Here is a 17500-nt window from a genome sequence, read left to right on the forward strand (position 1 = left end):
TTCGCTAGCACTAAACGAGGAATGCGTTTAATTTTTCATTCACTCCAACCACCGCAACACACACGCTGCTGCTGTTTGCTGAGGGCTTTCGGAGAAAATTGCAATCCGAACGGAAAGCTCCACCGGTTCCACGAACATAACGTGGCGCGATAGATCGACATTTCCCCGTTCTGTGACGACTGTTTAGTGTCCTTCCGAGATAAGCTCTTCTGCTATATTATAGCTTTGTTTAATCTAAAATGAAAATAAAAATTATAACAGGTCAAATGATTGGCGGAATAAAGATGAGCATAACAGCGCACCATCATTCCCCAGTGCGGGAGGAGAAATCGATGGACCTCCGTCGCCATCATCAGCGCAAATCTATAACAAGGCCAACCACCGTTGATTCTCCCCACGTGGTGGAGAAAGGAGAGAGAGAAAGCAGCAGCAGCAGCAGCAACAAAAAAAAAACACAAAAATAAATGCGAGGACACGCGGGGTAATTGCAATGCGATGCGACCCCGCATCAGCGAATTGCGGCAACATTGATTGCCTATCCGTTTGCCGAAGGTCAACCATGGAAGAGTTTGCTCGCTTCGCCTTCTCTTCACAATTGGCAAACGCCCACCGCGCTTCACGGTACACGCATTCCAGCGGCGCGACCTCTGTTACAACCGGCCTCAATCCGATGGCGGTGCCGGTGTGTGCCGTACTGCATCATTCAAGATGTATGTACTAATGGGAATAGGGTGGATGGGGAATGTCCTGGATATTTCATAATACCTTGTTCTGTTAATTAAAAATGTGCTGGCCTACAGCCAAAGGGGGGGTTGGAATATGTCGGTTAGCTGCGCTTTGCCGAAGGAAAATGACATCTGCATACATTTGGCGCAATGAATGTTTCGGAACATCGGTAGTAGGCTGTGGTAGCAGCAGCAGCAGCAGCAGCATGGTAGCCAATTGTAAACAACACACCTACACGTTGATACTGATGCACCACTACCACTAACACTGTACCGTTCTGTTCGCAGTAAGCAATCTCCTTCGAAGGAACGACGGAGTAACCGGAGATTGTCCACACGGATACACGGATTTGGGCTTACCTTGTCGGGGTGTTTAATTGACTAGAGGAGAACGGGTCATCGTTGGCGTCGAAGAAGTCGTCCTCGCCCTCCGAACTCGAGTAGGACGTTTCCGGCACTGTGGAGAAGGTATGGATCGGTTCGGTTATCATCACGATACTCGCCCGGCGTCGCCGCCGCCGTCGGTGGCGCTTCGCCGTCAGTGCATGGCGTGCGAGAACCAGCAGTAGCACTATGACCAGCGCCGCCAAGATGCCGCACACCACCACACATGTACACTCCAACTTTACTCCCTTCTTGCTGTGCCTCCACCACGAGCTGGGGTCTGACGTTAAGGTAGTGTGGAGCTCTCGCCGTCAACCACCGTGTTGCTGATGTTGCAGCTGCTGTAATCTACACTACCTACTATGTAGCAAGCAAGTAACTTCAATGTCAATGAAATCACTACAGTAACTTCCTCACGAAAGTGTCACACGAAACACTCGGGCAAACCATTCCTTCCGGGGGAGGTGGTCCACTGCTCCTATTTCCTACGCGTTTTTTTTCCTGCGTTCTCTTTGCTCCGTGAGAGCGGTCCTAGTGGTTCGACTTCTTCTTCCTTTGCGATGACCCCTTCAGCTTACGGCAAACGAATCTGAATCCGTGAGCTCTCTTTCGCTAACTGTGCCTGCTACTGCGGAGCATCCTCTGCTGCAATGTGCCTTCTACTCGATTAACCACCATCGGCACCACGCGTGCCTACGGGGATAGTATTACTACGCGCAGTTACTCAAAGTGAGGAGCAAGGATGGTCGGACTCGGAGCCTCTCTAATCCCACGCCATAATACGACGCAGTGTTCGTAGCGAAAACAGTTACAGTACACGGACCGTGTACCGTGGCACAGTGGGTAGTGCGTAGTGTTCGTGTCCGTGCGCGCCGGAACAGGATACAATACTATCATTAATTGCCGGTTGGCAGCAGTATGTACGTATCATAAAGCCCAACACCAACCTTGTAGTGCCCGTTTGGTGTCCACGCGCGCGCTCTCTCTCTCTCCCTTTCTCTCACTCTCTCTACCTCTGATTTGTTCGATTGTTGGATCCTTGCTCCCTCAAAAAATCCCATCTCTGGCCTCTCGTAAAACACTCTCTATATCTCACATACACTACGGCAATGCTCTGCAGTGTTGTCGGCGCAAAATGCTGCTAAAGTAAAATCGATTGCCACGTGATTTTCAGCGGGTGAGAACCTTCAACAAACCTCGACGGGCACTCATGCCAGCATTGGCAGGACTTGTTCCGTATTCGAGATAGAGAGTTCGAGAGAGGAAGAGAGCAAGCTTTGCAGTGGCACCACGTTGTCACACGATGGCAATGGCCTCGGAACCGAAGGTCCTGCTGTACACGCACGGTGGCATCGGTGTGCTCCTATGTCTTTGTTTTACCCTAGTTTTCTCTCGCACACTCCCTATGTGGCATCGCTTTGTAGTAGCCGAGTAGCCGCTACTGCATTACACATTCCAAAGCTCAGAACGCCGGTCGCATATGGAGGTCGCTTGCCGAGCCCTGGACTGAAGGTTGGTTTGGGGGAAAAAAAATCGCGAACGCGGAAAAGTGGGTGGAACGTGGCCTCTGTGTTCATTCGTGTGTTCCATAATCGGCTCCCCGTACGTTTGCCTCCGCTTTCTGCCATTCTGCGAACAGTGCAAAAAGTGTATAGAATATAGTCGAAATCATGGACACGGGGAATCACATGGCCATTCCGCGGTGTGGACGGATTGGTCGGCCCGTTTTGCATGCCAGATATGTGTCAGTGCCGGCCAACAGCCACCTCGGTTTCGTGCGCAACGGTGCTTTCGGTTTTCCTGACACCTTTTTGGTGGTGAAAAATAAAACCGGAAACGGGCCTCCGGACAGTAGGGCGTCAACCAGTACGAGCACAATATTTCGTGGTGCCCCGGAAACCGGAAGATGGGCATGAATTTTCCAAACACCAGCAGCACAGCACTAACTCATGCAGCACTCCCTCGGTGCCTTCGACGTGGAGTGGGCCTTCTGGCTAGCATCCTAGTAGGCCTTACCTAATGCTGGAAGAGGTTCTGGTGAAATCGATTTACACGAAACTGCTCCTATCTAATCGCACGCTCCGTTGTACTACACCGTCCAAAAATGTACCGGAATCGACCGGATGGTGTCATTTGTGACAATCGATTTACTGCCATGAGGCCCCGAATCGAGGGGATGTACACTACTCCGTGCAGCACTACCACGGTTAGGTGTTTTCAATGTAATTAGTACTATACCATAGAGACCGTGAGCGATGGTGTTTATCAGTGTATGTGAGTGTGCTTGTGTGTGCGGATCGTTGGCTGGCTGGCTTATAGGCACAATAATCCATGTGGTGTTGTTGCTGCTGCTGCTAGTCCTCGGTTCCAAAAACGTGGCACGCGACCGATACATACCGCTGATGGAAGCATGTACGATGGTGCCGCGGCGAACACTTTCTCTGCATTCATCGGCAACCTCGATGCCGGTCGGCAAGGATGCGGACAGCACGCTCTGGACCAAACCTGAATGGGGGAACGGGAGTGAAGAGAAAAAATCGCATTAGACTTTACAATATCTCAGTGGGAGACTTTCGCAGCAGCTGCGCTACCCTTACCTGAGTCACTGGGTTCGGTTTCCGTTTCGGACTTGCTCAACACTGGCCCCTGGTAGATGCCATTGATCGGGTTGGCAGTGTTCTGCCGGATGGGTGCGGGGTCATTTTCCGCATCGGAAAGAACAAGGTATCGCTTTAATTAGAACCGTGAGCCGTTCCCTGCCCCCTCCCTGCGTGTCGCCTTTCCCTTTCCCCGCGCTGCAGGAACTTACCTTCGTGATTTGCAGTAAAACGATCGAATGCTTGATGTTGTCCAACATAGCCTACTCGGTGTGGGTTGTGGAGAGAACAGAGCGCAGGAGTGCAATTAGTAACGTCGAGAACAGAGAACCCCCATCGGCGGCCTACTTACATTCGCGTGGTCGTTGATTGTTTTGAGCCGAGTAGCCTCCTCTGATTCTTCTTCACCCAGCTCCTCCAGTCTTGTCGCAATTTTCTATACCAGCAAAGAGAGTGAGAGAGAGAAAGACAGAGATTAGTACTCGAATGTGCTGCCACATCATCGACGCTTACCGTTGTCTGATCGATCATGAGCTGTAGGAAGGCATCCGCCTCGGTTACTTTACGGTCGAACAGGATCAAATTGTTCGACCGGCGGACACTGTTACCAGCGCCGGGTGTTCCGATACCGCCCGTGCTACCACCACCCGCACTAACGGCACTCGTGCTGCTTCCAACCATCGGCCCACCGCTCTGTGCACTGACTGTGCCACTGCCGTTGTTGTACTGCTGATCCCACAGGGCACGGCTCCGGTTCGCGTGCCGCAGAATCGTATCCTCGAGCCGGCGGACCCACTTTTCGCGTTCGTCCGCGTCTCGCGCCTGTATCGATCGACCACGTAGGCACGTGTTTAGGTTTTGCGACGATTGTGTACGATGGACTAGACTCACCTGAAAGTGAAACGTTTTGTGATCGACTGTGATCGTGAACGTGTTGACGTCCTGATCGTCGATACCGATGATGGCGCCCTTCAATCGCACGCATCCTCGCCGAACGCCTTTCATCATCTTTTCTTTGGACTGGAACAGGAAAAACGAACGACAAAGGAAGTCATTATTAACCGGAACTTTTCGAAAACCGCCTTAACGTCGATTACTAGTAATGCTCATTAGTGCGCAATGACGTGAACTTCCCCCAAAACGTTCCAAAACCTTTAACCAGCCCCTCGTGATGTCCGTGTCGCATAATGTCCCCACTAATCCATCGCGCCAAAGTAATTAGGATTTGAATATTGGATGAAGAGGACGACCGTTTGACCGTTCGCTACGCGGTCGTGGCAATATTTAAAAACACTCCACTAACGGTGCTGCTGCTGCTGACGATGACTTCTCTGACATGGTTCCGTGCCATGGTGCAGCATCTTGTCTTGGAGTGACGCTGTGTACGCTGCTGAAAGGGACTTGGAGGGAGGACCGAGACGAGTTACGCTAATTAATCTACGCAACTGTGGCATCGTTTCTGTTTTTATCTGGCATTAACCGAGGTCCTCCATAATTACTGCTTAAGAGGGGCGGCCTCACGTACACTGCTTATGTAGTGCTGGGCCTCTCAAGACCACCGTACAGTCCCATGGCCATTCAAATGTGCGTAATAAGAAGTTTACCGAACACGACGCGTTAGTCAAGCAGGTTAATCGAATGATAAATGGCAAGCGTATAAGCGTCGCTAAGATCTTGCTCTTAGAATCTACCGGGAATTAATGCTTCTTTACCACACATTGATAAATCTCTTTCTTCTGAACCCTGGACAACGAATTTGCATTACTTTCTTGGCAGAATCAGAGCCAAACATCCAAAGTAAAACCATCCCAGCAGGCGGTATGCCCGCGCTACCCGAAGTTTGTGTTTGAACGTCATAACGAGCCCTCTCCATTAAACGCAAACGGTGGAGGTGGTGCTGGTGGTGATTTTGGTACCCCGACCAACCTCCGACCATCGTTAGAAGTCTTGTGGTTGTCGAAGAAACTGTTGGACGGCGAAAAAATGCCTTCCTTTCAACATAATGTGCTTATAATCGGCGCATGCCTAGCGGTTGGTTTCAGTACGAGCCAAGCACTGGGACCGAACTGATGTCCGCCGGTTGCGACCGATACCGTGAGTGACCGACAGACTGTCTCGTGGATGGAGTATACTTCGGTGCGTGCGTGCGTGCGTGCAAGTGACTCCGTATCAGAGTGAAAGAGAGAGAGAGAGAGAGAGAGAGAGAGAGAGAGAGAGAGAGAGAGAGAGAGAAAGACAGACGCGCACTTAGTCGACTGCTGGCACCGAAATTGGTACTAACTGGTTAGTAGCAACTGGTTAGTGTTGCAAGTGCTCATCGCTAGCAGTCCTTGGCCTGTGTTTGGACACCTCTCAGCGCTTTGCAGAACACCTTCCCCTCCATTAATCAAGACCGCCAGAAGCAGCAGCAACATGGACCTGTACCAGTATTACTTCTACGAAAATGCCGGTATGTATCCTTAAGACAGGTGTGTGAGGCGATCAAACGAGAACTCTTTCCCTTTTGCAATAACTCTTGTAGATCAGCGAACCAAAGACTGGTTTCTGGCGGGGTCACCGATGCCGATCGTCGCCATAATTATCTGTTATCTGGCCCTTGTGTACTACATCGTGCCAAGGTAAGCGTCAAAGCATGGCAGGGTGGAAGAATATACTTTTAATGCCAATTTTCCGCACGCTCCCATTTGCAGATATATGCGCAACAGAGAAGCCTATCAGCTGAAAACATTCATGGGAGCCTACAACCTGTTCCAGGTCCTGTACTGTGTGTTTCTAATCGCACGGGTAAGATGGTTTGCAATATGGAGAATTGAGACAAGAGTGACAACACATGTCCATCTTCGACAGCTCGTACAAGCTGGCTGGAGACCGTACTACTTCTACAAATGCGTCGAGACGGACTACTCGTACGAACCGAAGGCGCTGCTGATGGTCGAAACCACTTGGTACCTTATGATGATCAAACTGTTCGAGCTGCTCGAGACGGTGCTGTTCGTTCTGCGCAAAAAGCAGAACCAGGTAACGCTGCTGCACGTGTACCATCACATCAGTACCTTCGTGATAGCGTACATCTACACAAAGTACATCGGCGGTACGTACTAGATCGGTGTAATACACATCAGGAGGATACTCTTCTCTACGCTTCCCTTCTTCTCCGTGTCTTGATTGTAGGAAGCATGCTGACCTTCTCGATTGTCGCTAACTGCATCGTGCACATCATCATGTACTCGTACTACTTCATGTCGGCGTACGATGTGCCCCTGTTCAAGTTCCTGGTCGCCAAGTACAAGAAGTACATCACTAAAATTCAACTGGTAAGCGTTGGCTAACATAAACCAGGCCACCCCCCCCCCCCTTTTTCCTCCACAACGTACCACAGCCTTCGCTTCCGTTTCGTTTCTTGCAGATCCAGTTCTGTCTCATCATGGCAAACAATCTGTTTGGCCTCAATCCAAACTGCAACATCTCGCACCCATTCCTGGCGATGTACATCCCAAATATTCTCATTCTGACGTATCTGTTTTGCGATTTCTACAAAAAATCCTACGGCAAACCGAAACCAGCCAAGAAAGCGCCCTGAACTGATGGACCCTTTTCGAAGACGAACGCTTTTTCGCAAAACTCGGAGCCTTCCGGCCGCCAGTGGGCGGAGTGAAATAATAAATCGACTTCGACTGCAGCTGCTGGCGAAAGGGCGAATAGGCGCAACCTACGCAACGCAAATGACGACGTGATGGGAGAATGGATATCGTTTCAATGCCTTAGAGGGAAAGCTTTAACAACTGTGATGGAATCAGACTATCTGAGTCGCGAATAGTGCGGGCACTACGCTGCAACTGCTGCTGCTGCTGCTAGGAGATTGGCGGGATCTTTCTTTTGCATATTAGTTTTCTAGGTTCTGGAGACGGCACAGACGAGCCACGGATTTTAAGACGAAAATTTGCATACGCTTTGGGAGCTCCAACCTCCTCTCAATTCCTCCGTAGACGAGAGTGATCAGTTCAGGGGAGTAAAACAAACAAAAAAGGGAAGAAAGAACTAACCATATTCTAACACAATCCGTAAGCTAACAAATCAAAGTAGCGAATCAATGAATCAATTACTAGGTAGCGCGGAATATGGTAACAATTTCAACTACAACGATTTTAAGTCAATAAAATGTCACATGTCGGAAGATCACATGATGATAATTTCAGGATAATTCATTAAAAACACGCATTTTGAAATGGCTTTTAAAAGATTATGGTACTAAACGATACTGAATTTGAGGAATTTCGCTGCTTATGCTCTCATAATGAATTTCATTTATACAATGTCCTCATTCTTCTCTTCTATTTTCACCGGACGCCATCACGGCACATGCTCTCACGCAACTTGTAGTAGATTTAGTACCTCGCTTGCATGCAATGCCCTCCCCCCGGGCTTGTACTAAACCATATCACCACGGCGCGAGGGTAACTCCGCACAATTGCCTTATCATTTTGTCGGCAGTTCTCTGCCCCTATCAGTATTACATCACTTGCCGTTCGCGATCAGATCCGGAGAACAAAAGTATCGGGCCTTTTTTGGTTCGTGACATTCGGATAGAGAAGGAATGGATGTGAATTGAAACACGGGATCACACTGATGGCGGTGTTTTGAATACATACCGGTAAAGTTCAGCAAATGAAACACCTTTAATGTGCGCCACATAGTGTCAATAGAACTGACGGTTACAAACATTGACAGAGAACCTCGGAGGCTCCCATTAAGTGCGATTATCGATTCAATCCCAAGCCAACGACGACGACCACGATCGGCGGTGCCGATTGGTAATCAATATTTAGATTCTACCTGCATCGCACTTCCCATACCTGTTGATGTCATCATCGATCGCAGGCGGTACTTCAGGTGCACCTCAAAGACATGATCTTCGCCAGATCGCCAGACGTTCCAAAAAAAAAAGTAGCACTAGCAGCGTGCGTGCTAGTGCACCTAGCACGCGGAACATCCTATATGTACTTAAGCCAAACAACGACTGTCGAATGGAATCGGCTGGATCGCACCAGAGCCAACTGGCTAGCATTTCCATTGATGCAAATGATTGCCGAATGTAATTGGATCGCGTGTCTTAGCGAAAGGCAAACAAGTGACATGCGATCGTACGCAGTTCAGAGTGCATTCGTTGTGCGATCGTTAGCAGCAGTTGAAGCGAACAACTGATGCTCCATTACCATACAATTCGTTTACTAATTTTCCATTCCCGAAATCATCCCTTCCATCAAGGAAGGCGTGTGCACAGATCGCAGCCGAAGGGCGACATCCAAATCGTCCAGTTCGTAAACTCAATCCCCACGCGCGTGCTATAACGTACTTCGGACAGTCGACATCGGAGTGTCGCGCGACACGCACCGGGCAACGGCATTTCGGCTTCGGAACAAAAAACCGACACCGACGTGGTGGGTGCGTGCATCGTCGTGCCGCACATCATAACCCCTATATTGTCGTCGCGGGATATACGGACGCGGAATGGTGAGAGTTGCCCCGGCTTGCTTGGACAAAAACGCAATTTCGCCAACCAGTGCCCAACCGACGGTGGCACAGTTTACGACGGTCCGCCAACGAGCCGACATCGACATTCGCCGCAAATCCGCTGCTCGCACCGGAACGGATCCGCGCGCGCGCGCACGACAGACAGAAACGATCCAGCAAAGGGCCTAGGCAAAAGGAGGGGGGGGGAGGTGCGCGCGCACATCAGACAGTATTGCTAGTAGTGCTCGATTCGATTGACAGTTTTGCGAGGTGGTAGAGTGGCCGAGTGCAGCTGTCTGGCCAGTTGGTGATCGCGAGCGGGCGCGATCCGGGCACAAATTTGCACAAATCGTCTCCAGAAAAGGGGTGGCGCTGACGGGATGGATCTGAACGTGACGACAGCAGCGGGCGGTGGGGAAGGGTTCGGCCAGCAGCTCGACCACTGGTACACGTTCCTGGTGGATGATCTGAGTGACAAGCGGACGATCGATCTACCGTTCCTGCACAGCCCACTGTGGCCCCTCTCGGTGCTGACCCTCTACTTTGCCCTGGTGTTCTACTGGATCCCCATGTAAGTAATCACCAAGTTTGTGATCGTTGCGCGTGTGCGTTACGTTACGGGACCACAAATGATCAACCGGACACCCCTCGCCCCCCCCCCCCCCCACCCGCAGCTACATGAGCAACCGGAAACCGTACGATCTGCGGGCGCTGATGATCGGCTACAATGTGTTCCAGGTGGTCGTGTGCTACTGTCTGATACGGCAGCTCGTAGTGCACGGTTGGACCTTCCGGTATCTGTACACGTGCGAGCTGACCGACTACTCGGGCGGTAAGGATGCGATCGGTTTCCTGTACGCCAGCTACCTCAACTATCTGGTCAAGCTGGTCGAGCTCAGCGAGACGGTGATGTTTGCGCTGCGCAAGAAGCGAAGCCAGATCTCCTTTCTGCACGTTTACCATCACGTCTTTACCTATCTGTTGGCTTGGATCTTTGCGAAATACGTCGGAGGTGCGTATGCGGAGCAGTAGCACCCTCGCGCCCTTCATGTTCTAACGATCAACTGCGGTTGCACTTCTCTCGCTCTCTCTCTCTATCTGTCCATTCCCACAGGCAGCATGCTCACCTATACGATCGTCGTCAATTCGATGGTACACATGTGCATGTACTCCTACTACCTGATGGCCGTCATCCCGGACCGTATCCCCTTCCGGTTGAACAAGCTCAAGCCCTACATTACCGCAATCCAGATCGTAAGATACCCGTTCTTCACGGTAGCGATCGTCCTCTAAATGCTCTGGTTCTTCTTCTTCTTCCTCTGGCCCATTCTGTTACAGATCCAGCTGTTTAGCATTCTCGGGAACATACTGTTTGCGCTGCGCCCCACCTGTGGCATTCCGAGGACTCACATCCTGCTCTACATGCCGTACATGGTCGTGCTGATCACGATGTTTGTCAACTTCTACCTGAAAACGTACCGCAGTGCCTTCAGCAAGGCGATGGGTGCGTGCTACACCGACGGTGGGCACAAGAGTAAGGCGGACTAGGGTACGAGGGAGATGCCATGCAGTTTCCTCTTCCTCCATTCCTCCTCGTTCCACCAACTCGATCTAGTGCAGTGATTAGTGTTGTAAGTGATAATAGTGTGCTGCCGCGATGCGCCGGCACCGTTACCTGATGGAGGATGATCACCGGCCAATAATTGTAGGCCTTCTGTCGGCTGCGCGGGCAGAGTGTGGTAGGGGAGGAGTTCGTGTATTCCGGATGGTTTTTCGGATGGTAGATAAAGCACACCCGCGCACGTGTAATCTGATTCGATTTGGCGCTCTGCTCGCTCGCTCGCTCGCTCGCTTGCCACAGTAACAGCCACAGGCAACCCATCCATTAGATGTAGTTATTTATGTGTGTCTGTGCGAGCGGGCCCATGACGTAAGGGCCTTCACACGTCCTAAAAATCATCGGATAACCGGGTGGGGGGTGGGGGGGGTCCACGCGCGTACTCGCACATTCCCGGGCGCACAGCATTTAGGATCAGATGAATCAATAAAGTCGCACCACCTTCCGGGTGTCGGTAGAACCGTACAAACACCGATTGGCCTTGGAAGAACTACTAAACATCTCCGAACGCACGCGCGCACACCAAAGGATTAATGCCCGGGGGGGGGGGGGCCAATGGAATGCATTTGGTAACGCCTCACAAATTCGGAGGTTTTTCTTTTGTTAATGGAAACAGCAGCTCAAAATGCAGCTTTCTGTAACAACAGAAACGAAAACAAAACACACAACAACAACCGGCCAGCGATCGAGACCGAGAAAAGAGAGAGTGAGAGAAAGGGGCGAAGGGGGCGAACAAATGTAGGCCGGCGGGTGTAACGGTGTCCATAGTTCATACGGGGGCCAACCTCTCCCCTCAACCTCCCTTTGCTGGCAGCTAGCCGATACGAGAGTGACCACCGACGAAAAAACGTTACATAAAATCATGTGCGAAAAGAGTAAAGTATTGGCGGCCATGATCACCGTGCAACCGGAGTGGAGTGTGTGCCCGGACGTTCGTTACAAGGATTACGAAACAGCGTCAGTGTTTTTGGGACCGAAAACGAGATAATAAAACCCTTTTTAATCAGACTCCTCACACGGCGATCACACATTCATTCGCAACATGCGCAACGTGGCTCGAGATGTGGATATATATTCTCAAGCTGAAGCGAGTCTAGGTCTGCTGCTGCGGCTAGTGATCTTCTGCAAACTTCAAAGTATCCAAGGTACGCACTCGAATAAAACAAAAAGCAAGCGACAACAACAAGCCGCCAAACACAAAAAATAGAACCGCGCGAAGCCTTCAACCAGATGAGAGGTATGTGTTTTGAGTGAGAGAAGGAAGCAGCAAAAACGAAATCCGAATTTAGTAGCAACTTAAATAGCAACATCACTCCGACCACAGGTGGCCATCGGTGTCAGGGTCCTTCTTTTCGTCCCATTTGATGAAGCACAATCAACGCCTTAACTGGTCAAAACATTCTAATGTTGGCCAGCCAAAACAAAAAAAAAAAACTAGATCAAACGAGAAAAACAGCAAAAGCTGGGGGGAAAACCCCCCGAAAGAACATCGTTGAAGACATAAGTGCCCTCGCCATTCTACGCACTTGCGACGCGCAGTTAAACATTTTTGACGCACGCACAGTTACTTGTGATGATGATCCTTGTCGACGCACTTCCTGGAAAGCAACGCACAAGAAAGCACGATCACCGTCCGCGAGCACTCGTTCGTTCGCTCGCTCGTGCCACCTGCCGCTTGCGATGATATCGTGCAATCAGCGATTCTATGTTTTGTCTCTTCTACCAAGTGACGACACCCGCATCCGGCCGGGGAGGGTGGGATTTTTCGGCATGGTGGTTCGTGCCCTGGGAACGACAAAGTAGCAACTAGCGCGCATGTGCTCCAAGAGTGCTCCGATGGCCCGAATGATCCATGTGACTTTTGCGTCATTTAAGACGCGATCTTCGGACCTTCGGGGAGGGTGGCTCCCCGGGGTACATTAATGGTATTAATGGCCTTGCACTAAGCGCTACCAAGTGCGCATGCGCGCGCTCGCACACACGCGTTTAACATTTGTGCCCGAACCGAAGAGAAGCGCCAACCCGGTCTTAATTATTGCTTTAATTACTGCACATCGCGCATTGGCGCACTTTGCGCGCACTACACCGTGATTGACGCCAGCAACAGCAACAGCCATAAGACAGGATTGAATAACGGGCCAGACATTATACGTTTTTTTTTTTTTTGTTTCTTTTTTTTTGGCTTCCCCCCGGGTCTGGCCCAGGCTTCCTTTCTTCGTTCCATGCGTATCCAGCATTCACCGGCGCGGCTGGACGATGGATAATTGAATTCTCTTGCATCTCTCGATGTGATGCGATCGATGCGTCATTTAAAGGCAACAATTCGGCGCGAGATGAGCTTTTTGGAGCTTGGAAAGGTTCCACCGGCTGCACTGTTTGTCCTCACCTTTCGGGGGGGGGTGGCCGCTCACCGGGCGAGTGCTTATGCTTATGCTGCCCTGGGAGTAACACCATCCACCATCCAATCCAGTCGAAGGGGAAGGGGGAAAGAGGGCAGACGGAGTGTGTGGAGCGTTATTTAATGTTTGTCCCTTTTGAATACCGAACTCCGCCATCGGCAATTATTGACACTCGCGGGCATTGCGATGCGCACGCAAACGCGCGCTCTCGTCGTCGTCCACCGCAGCAAAGCCCTCGGCCGGTCACACAACAATTCGGCCACTTTGCGCGGCCAGATGCGTGATTGTCATAACATTGGCATAATCACTTTGTTAATCGACTGGGAGGCCGTCGAGGACTGGGAGGAAATCGAGAGGTGGCCGTGGTGGTTCGCATCGACGAGATCGTTGTTACACTTGATCGAAGATCGAATATCGTGACCGATGGCGTAACCGCGTAATCAGCTCCCAGCAGCAGCAGCAGCAGCAGCAGCACTAGCTAGAGCATAGAGGCCCTGCGGCTCACACGACATTTTGGCGATGATTTCGGCCATCATCACCACTTGGTTCCCACATTTAGCTGTCGATCAAGTGATTGTTTGATGGCAATGAGGTTATTCTTTCAAGTGCACCATTACCAGCACTTTATACGAAGACATTGCTGCGGTGCTGGTGGTGGTGTTACTGCACTGGAAGCGAGTTAATCATGCCAGAGCGAGTTCGTAATTTAAGCGACAAAATGACTAAACCTGGGACGAAAGGCGGCAGACTAATCGACCGTTAAACGGTGGGCCATTTGAATGACAAAAGAGCATCCGGAGGCCAATGCATGCGTTTAAGCACGTGGAATCGCGAATGTAGTGCCAAAGTGCCACCGATTGCGTCCCCGTGGAATGGAGGAGAGACAGAGGAGGAGGTGCAGCAATCGGTGCTGAGAAGCAGTTAATCGATTCGGTTCTTGGTGCGCACCGCTGAAGGTGAAACTCAATTTCCGAACGCTCTGAACGCTCCTACTAAGCATCGGCGACGGTCGTACGATCACGATGGCGACCGTAGCAAGCAACCTGTCTGCAGGGGCACCGGCCTGGCCACTAGGATGAGGCAACAGGCGGAACGGAGGCGTGCAAACAAAGGAATAGAAAATCTGCAACCACCAACCGACGTCGTCCAGGCGACCTCCATCCGTTCGATTGTTGGACACTTTCTTCCATCGCTGCGAGTGTTGCATCTGCTCAGCTCAGCGGGCTCGTTTTCAAGAGAATCACTCACTACAATCTATAGATAAACAAAAGGGATGCAGCAGCAGCAGCAGCAGCAGCATCAGTAGGATCGCGTGAATCTGGGACTTTTTCTCTCCTGGCTGTGCCTGTGGTGTGTCTTAACTTTCACCCCGGGGCCGGAGAGATTCCATTCGGTCCACAATTGCAATTGATCTCGAGGATCTCGCGCGAACCGCGACAACGTGACACACTCTGACCAGGCGAAGAAACAAAGATCTACAATTTCGCATCACTGTGAGCTACACAATGAACCCGCAAACCAGCGCAGGCCGATTGATAATTAACCATTTCTCGATCGTTCGTTCAGCAGACCGAAACACGCGGCCACCGGCAGTCTAGGGACACCCTCCTCCTCCGGCTGGCTCGTTTGCTGGTCTTGATCTCGTTCGTCAGCGCGCGCTTATATCAATGGATCCACGAGTGCGTGTCCATCAGCTGTCCAGTTCCAATGCGTTGGCACTGGCTCAAAATTGAAGCTGAATCGCGCGTGCCGGACACGGTGACGTCATAAGGAGGATCGCCTAGAGGTGGTTGTCTGCTCCGTGGTCTCGTAGACAGCATTTACAAGTTTATATGATTGCAAACGCATCTCCCGCTCTCACAAACGAAAGGGAATTAATGTGTGTCCGTTTTCGCGAGTTTTGGACCGTTACGTCGGAGACCATCAAGGTGTCAAGGGGTGTCAAGGGGTGCTTGGAACCTCTTATGATTATGGTTTTTAATATGTATGACCTCGTAGAGGGCAGAGTTGTCTCTACGCGTAACTGGCGTAACATGCGTAACAATGTACGAATCGCGGAACCATTTCTGCTAGTGTATTCGCATGTGTCGGACCATTTCGGAGCGACAGTTTCAAGAAAGGGTTTCATTAGGATGCCAAGATCATCCAAAAAGGATCAAACGGGGTTACTAACCAGTTTGGGGTATTTTTAGAACATCAAAATGGTGCCTTCGTTCTGGGGGTCGTTAGCGTTTTTTGTGGGATCGCGTTGCAAATCCCGCTGGTGATAAGAGGCGCTGCTCTAGAGGCGACTTATAACCAGTTGTATTTCCATTTCGCGACACTTTGCAGAACTAAAAATAGTCGAAACTGGTTTGATATTGTCTTTCGGCAATTCGGCAATTCTAATTCCAGCCAACCAGCGAGCCAGCGAGATGAAAATAAAATACACGATCACTTCTTGATCACCATTCAGAACTTTACAGCAATGCGCGACAGGGATTCGCACAAGGATTTAAATAAGTCACCATTGAAAGTGTTTTATCGGAACTTCCTGTACAGATGCGCGGTGAAATGGATTCATTAAGAGTATTCTAAACACAAAACAAGCCCTGCGCCCAGACCATAAAAAGGATCATAATGGGATAGGAAATGGGACATTATAAGCTGATTTTCCTGCCCTGATTCCTTCATATCGGAGTATCGGATCCTCTTCCGTTAGAAATTGGAAAGTATGTCGAGAAGTGATATCATCGCGCGAATGAAATGAAAAATGGCGAAAGCATGGCGAAGGCGTACGGAAGAGAAAAGCATCAAGAAATGGTTGGAATACGAAATTTGGCAGTTTATGCGATGAGGGGCGGTTCCAATTACGGTGCTGCTGTTGCTGTTGCCATGGCGATCAGAACAGTATTGGAGAGTATTCATCATCAACAACGCCCGGCTAATGCGATACAATGTAGCATCCAACCTGCGGTACTGTTCGAACCCCCTGCTGTGGGTCCGCTGGTACCGAATCGACCCGATTGGACAAATGCGGATTAAATGTTTGTCATTTAGGTGGTCTTTTTAATCTCTGACCAGCCATTGCGTACGTGACTTTGGGCAGGTCTGCAGAGGTTCGGCGTTATGTCTGCTAAAAAGAAAGCCGGATGCTGGCCATCCAGGTGTCACGATGGAGAAACGGGGATGAATCCGGATCCCATCACGCGACCAGAACGCGGAAAGATGACCGGTTCTGGACTCCAATTTTGAACGCCGGAACGGAATCTCTGGCGATCACGCACCTTTCAAGGTTGCACACGCGTGCGATGCCTATCTAATCTTTTGCCTATGATTCGCATCGTTTTCGCGATCTCTATCTTTATCTTTTCGCTCGCACAAATGTTAAATTATGCGAATGCAAATTTTATTCCCAGGAATCCTCGATTCCTTACCAAGATGATTACGACGTTCTATGTCTAGCTGATGCTGCGTTGATCAGGGACCCACACCACAGAGGTGTCACGATCGAGATGATATGAGCTTGCTGCTCCGAAAGGTGCGATGAGATTGGCTGGCATATTAAAGAAGATGCCCTGAAGCTTCTCCTGGCTTCTTGGCTTCTTATCGTGTTGATTCAGTTCATCGTTCATCGTAGAACAATCGCGACCTCTCTTCAAACCATCGTAATCTGTAAAACAAGCTCTCAGAGGGGCGACTTACTATTCATAATTCGCTCCGCAATGCCCTCACTGGCTTGTCACAGGCATCTTAATAACTGGGCGAAGCAATTATAGAGAACAACTGGCAGAGAGAAGGAAGTATGGTTCGCAGGCGATCAATCCAATCCACTCTATCTGTTCACTATCGCTAGTATACAAAAAAAAAACCTCTAGATTCTACCTGAGATCCGGTTCCATCATCAGAGAGATCACCACAGCAATCTGCGTTCGCCGAGGTCACCGACATGGCCCGTAGGAAGCGATGTACAGTTCTGCAGTTCTCTCGGCAATTTCTCCAACCGAGTAAAAGTGAAAATAGGTCACTGGACAGTGCAAGGTAAAAGGGCCATGCTGCGCCCTCCAAATTACCGCGCCGAAAACACTAAGCGCGCCCGAAGAGGAAACTCCGAAAAAACCGATCGAGGATCGAGTGTGGACGAGAAAGTGGATATGATCGGCACAACGGATACACATGCGCGCGCGCGCGAGCTATGTCACGCGTCTCTGCAACAGTCACCACAGAGAGCTGATCGGCGCTACCTGCCTGCCTGCGTGCCTATAGTGGCCGCATAGTGGCAGGTTT

At 50.5% G+C, this 17500-nt stretch overlaps 3 protein-coding genes across 3 annotated transcripts in view; 2 read left to right on the forward strand and 1 right to left on the reverse strand.

Annotated features, from left to right (window-relative positions):
* LOC126579026 (oxysterol-binding protein-related protein 9) overlaps positions 1–17500 on the reverse strand; it is a 34441-nt gene that overhangs the window by 9160 nt on the left and 7781 nt on the right. The window contains exons 8-14 of the mRNA XM_050242224.1: positions 4598–4726; positions 4220–4528; positions 4059–4142; positions 3919–3969; positions 3707–3788; positions 3507–3614; positions 1086–1182 (exon numbers count right to left, since the gene is read on the reverse strand). Of these exons, the coding sequence (XP_050098181.1) occupies positions 1086–1182; positions 3507–3614; positions 3707–3788; positions 3919–3969; positions 4059–4142; positions 4220–4528; positions 4598–4726 (860 nt within the window). The remainder of the gene's footprint in view (positions 1–1085; positions 1183–3506; positions 3615–3706; positions 3789–3918; positions 3970–4058; positions 4143–4219; positions 4529–4597; positions 4727–17500) is intronic.
* On the forward strand, positions 2567–7896 carry LOC126579029 (elongation of very long chain fatty acids protein 7-like). Its single transcript, XM_050242229.1, has 7 exons — positions 2567–2621; positions 5483–6155; positions 6228–6324; positions 6397–6490; positions 6554–6797; positions 6878–7020; positions 7113–7896. Exons 2-7 carry the CDS (start codon positions 6119–6121, stop codon positions 7284–7286), a joined length of 789 nt encoding a protein of 262 aa, XP_050098186.1. The 5' UTR covers positions 2567–2621; positions 5483–6118; the 3' UTR covers positions 7287–7896.
* LOC126579027 (elongation of very long chain fatty acids protein 4-like) lies at positions 9130–11286 on the forward strand. The gene is made up of 4 exons (XM_050242226.1): positions 9130–9788; positions 9892–10229; positions 10332–10471; positions 10556–11286. Exons 1-4 carry the CDS (start codon positions 9598–9600, stop codon positions 10763–10765), a joined length of 879 nt encoding a protein of 292 aa, XP_050098183.1. The 5' UTR covers positions 9130–9597; the 3' UTR covers positions 10766–11286.

This window comes from Anopheles aquasalis, chromosome 3 (assembly GCF_943734665.1).
Source record: "Anopheles aquasalis chromosome 3, idAnoAquaMG_Q_19, whole genome shotgun sequence".
NCBI classification, from domain to species: domain Eukaryota; kingdom Metazoa; phylum Arthropoda; class Insecta; order Diptera; family Culicidae; genus Anopheles; species Anopheles aquasalis.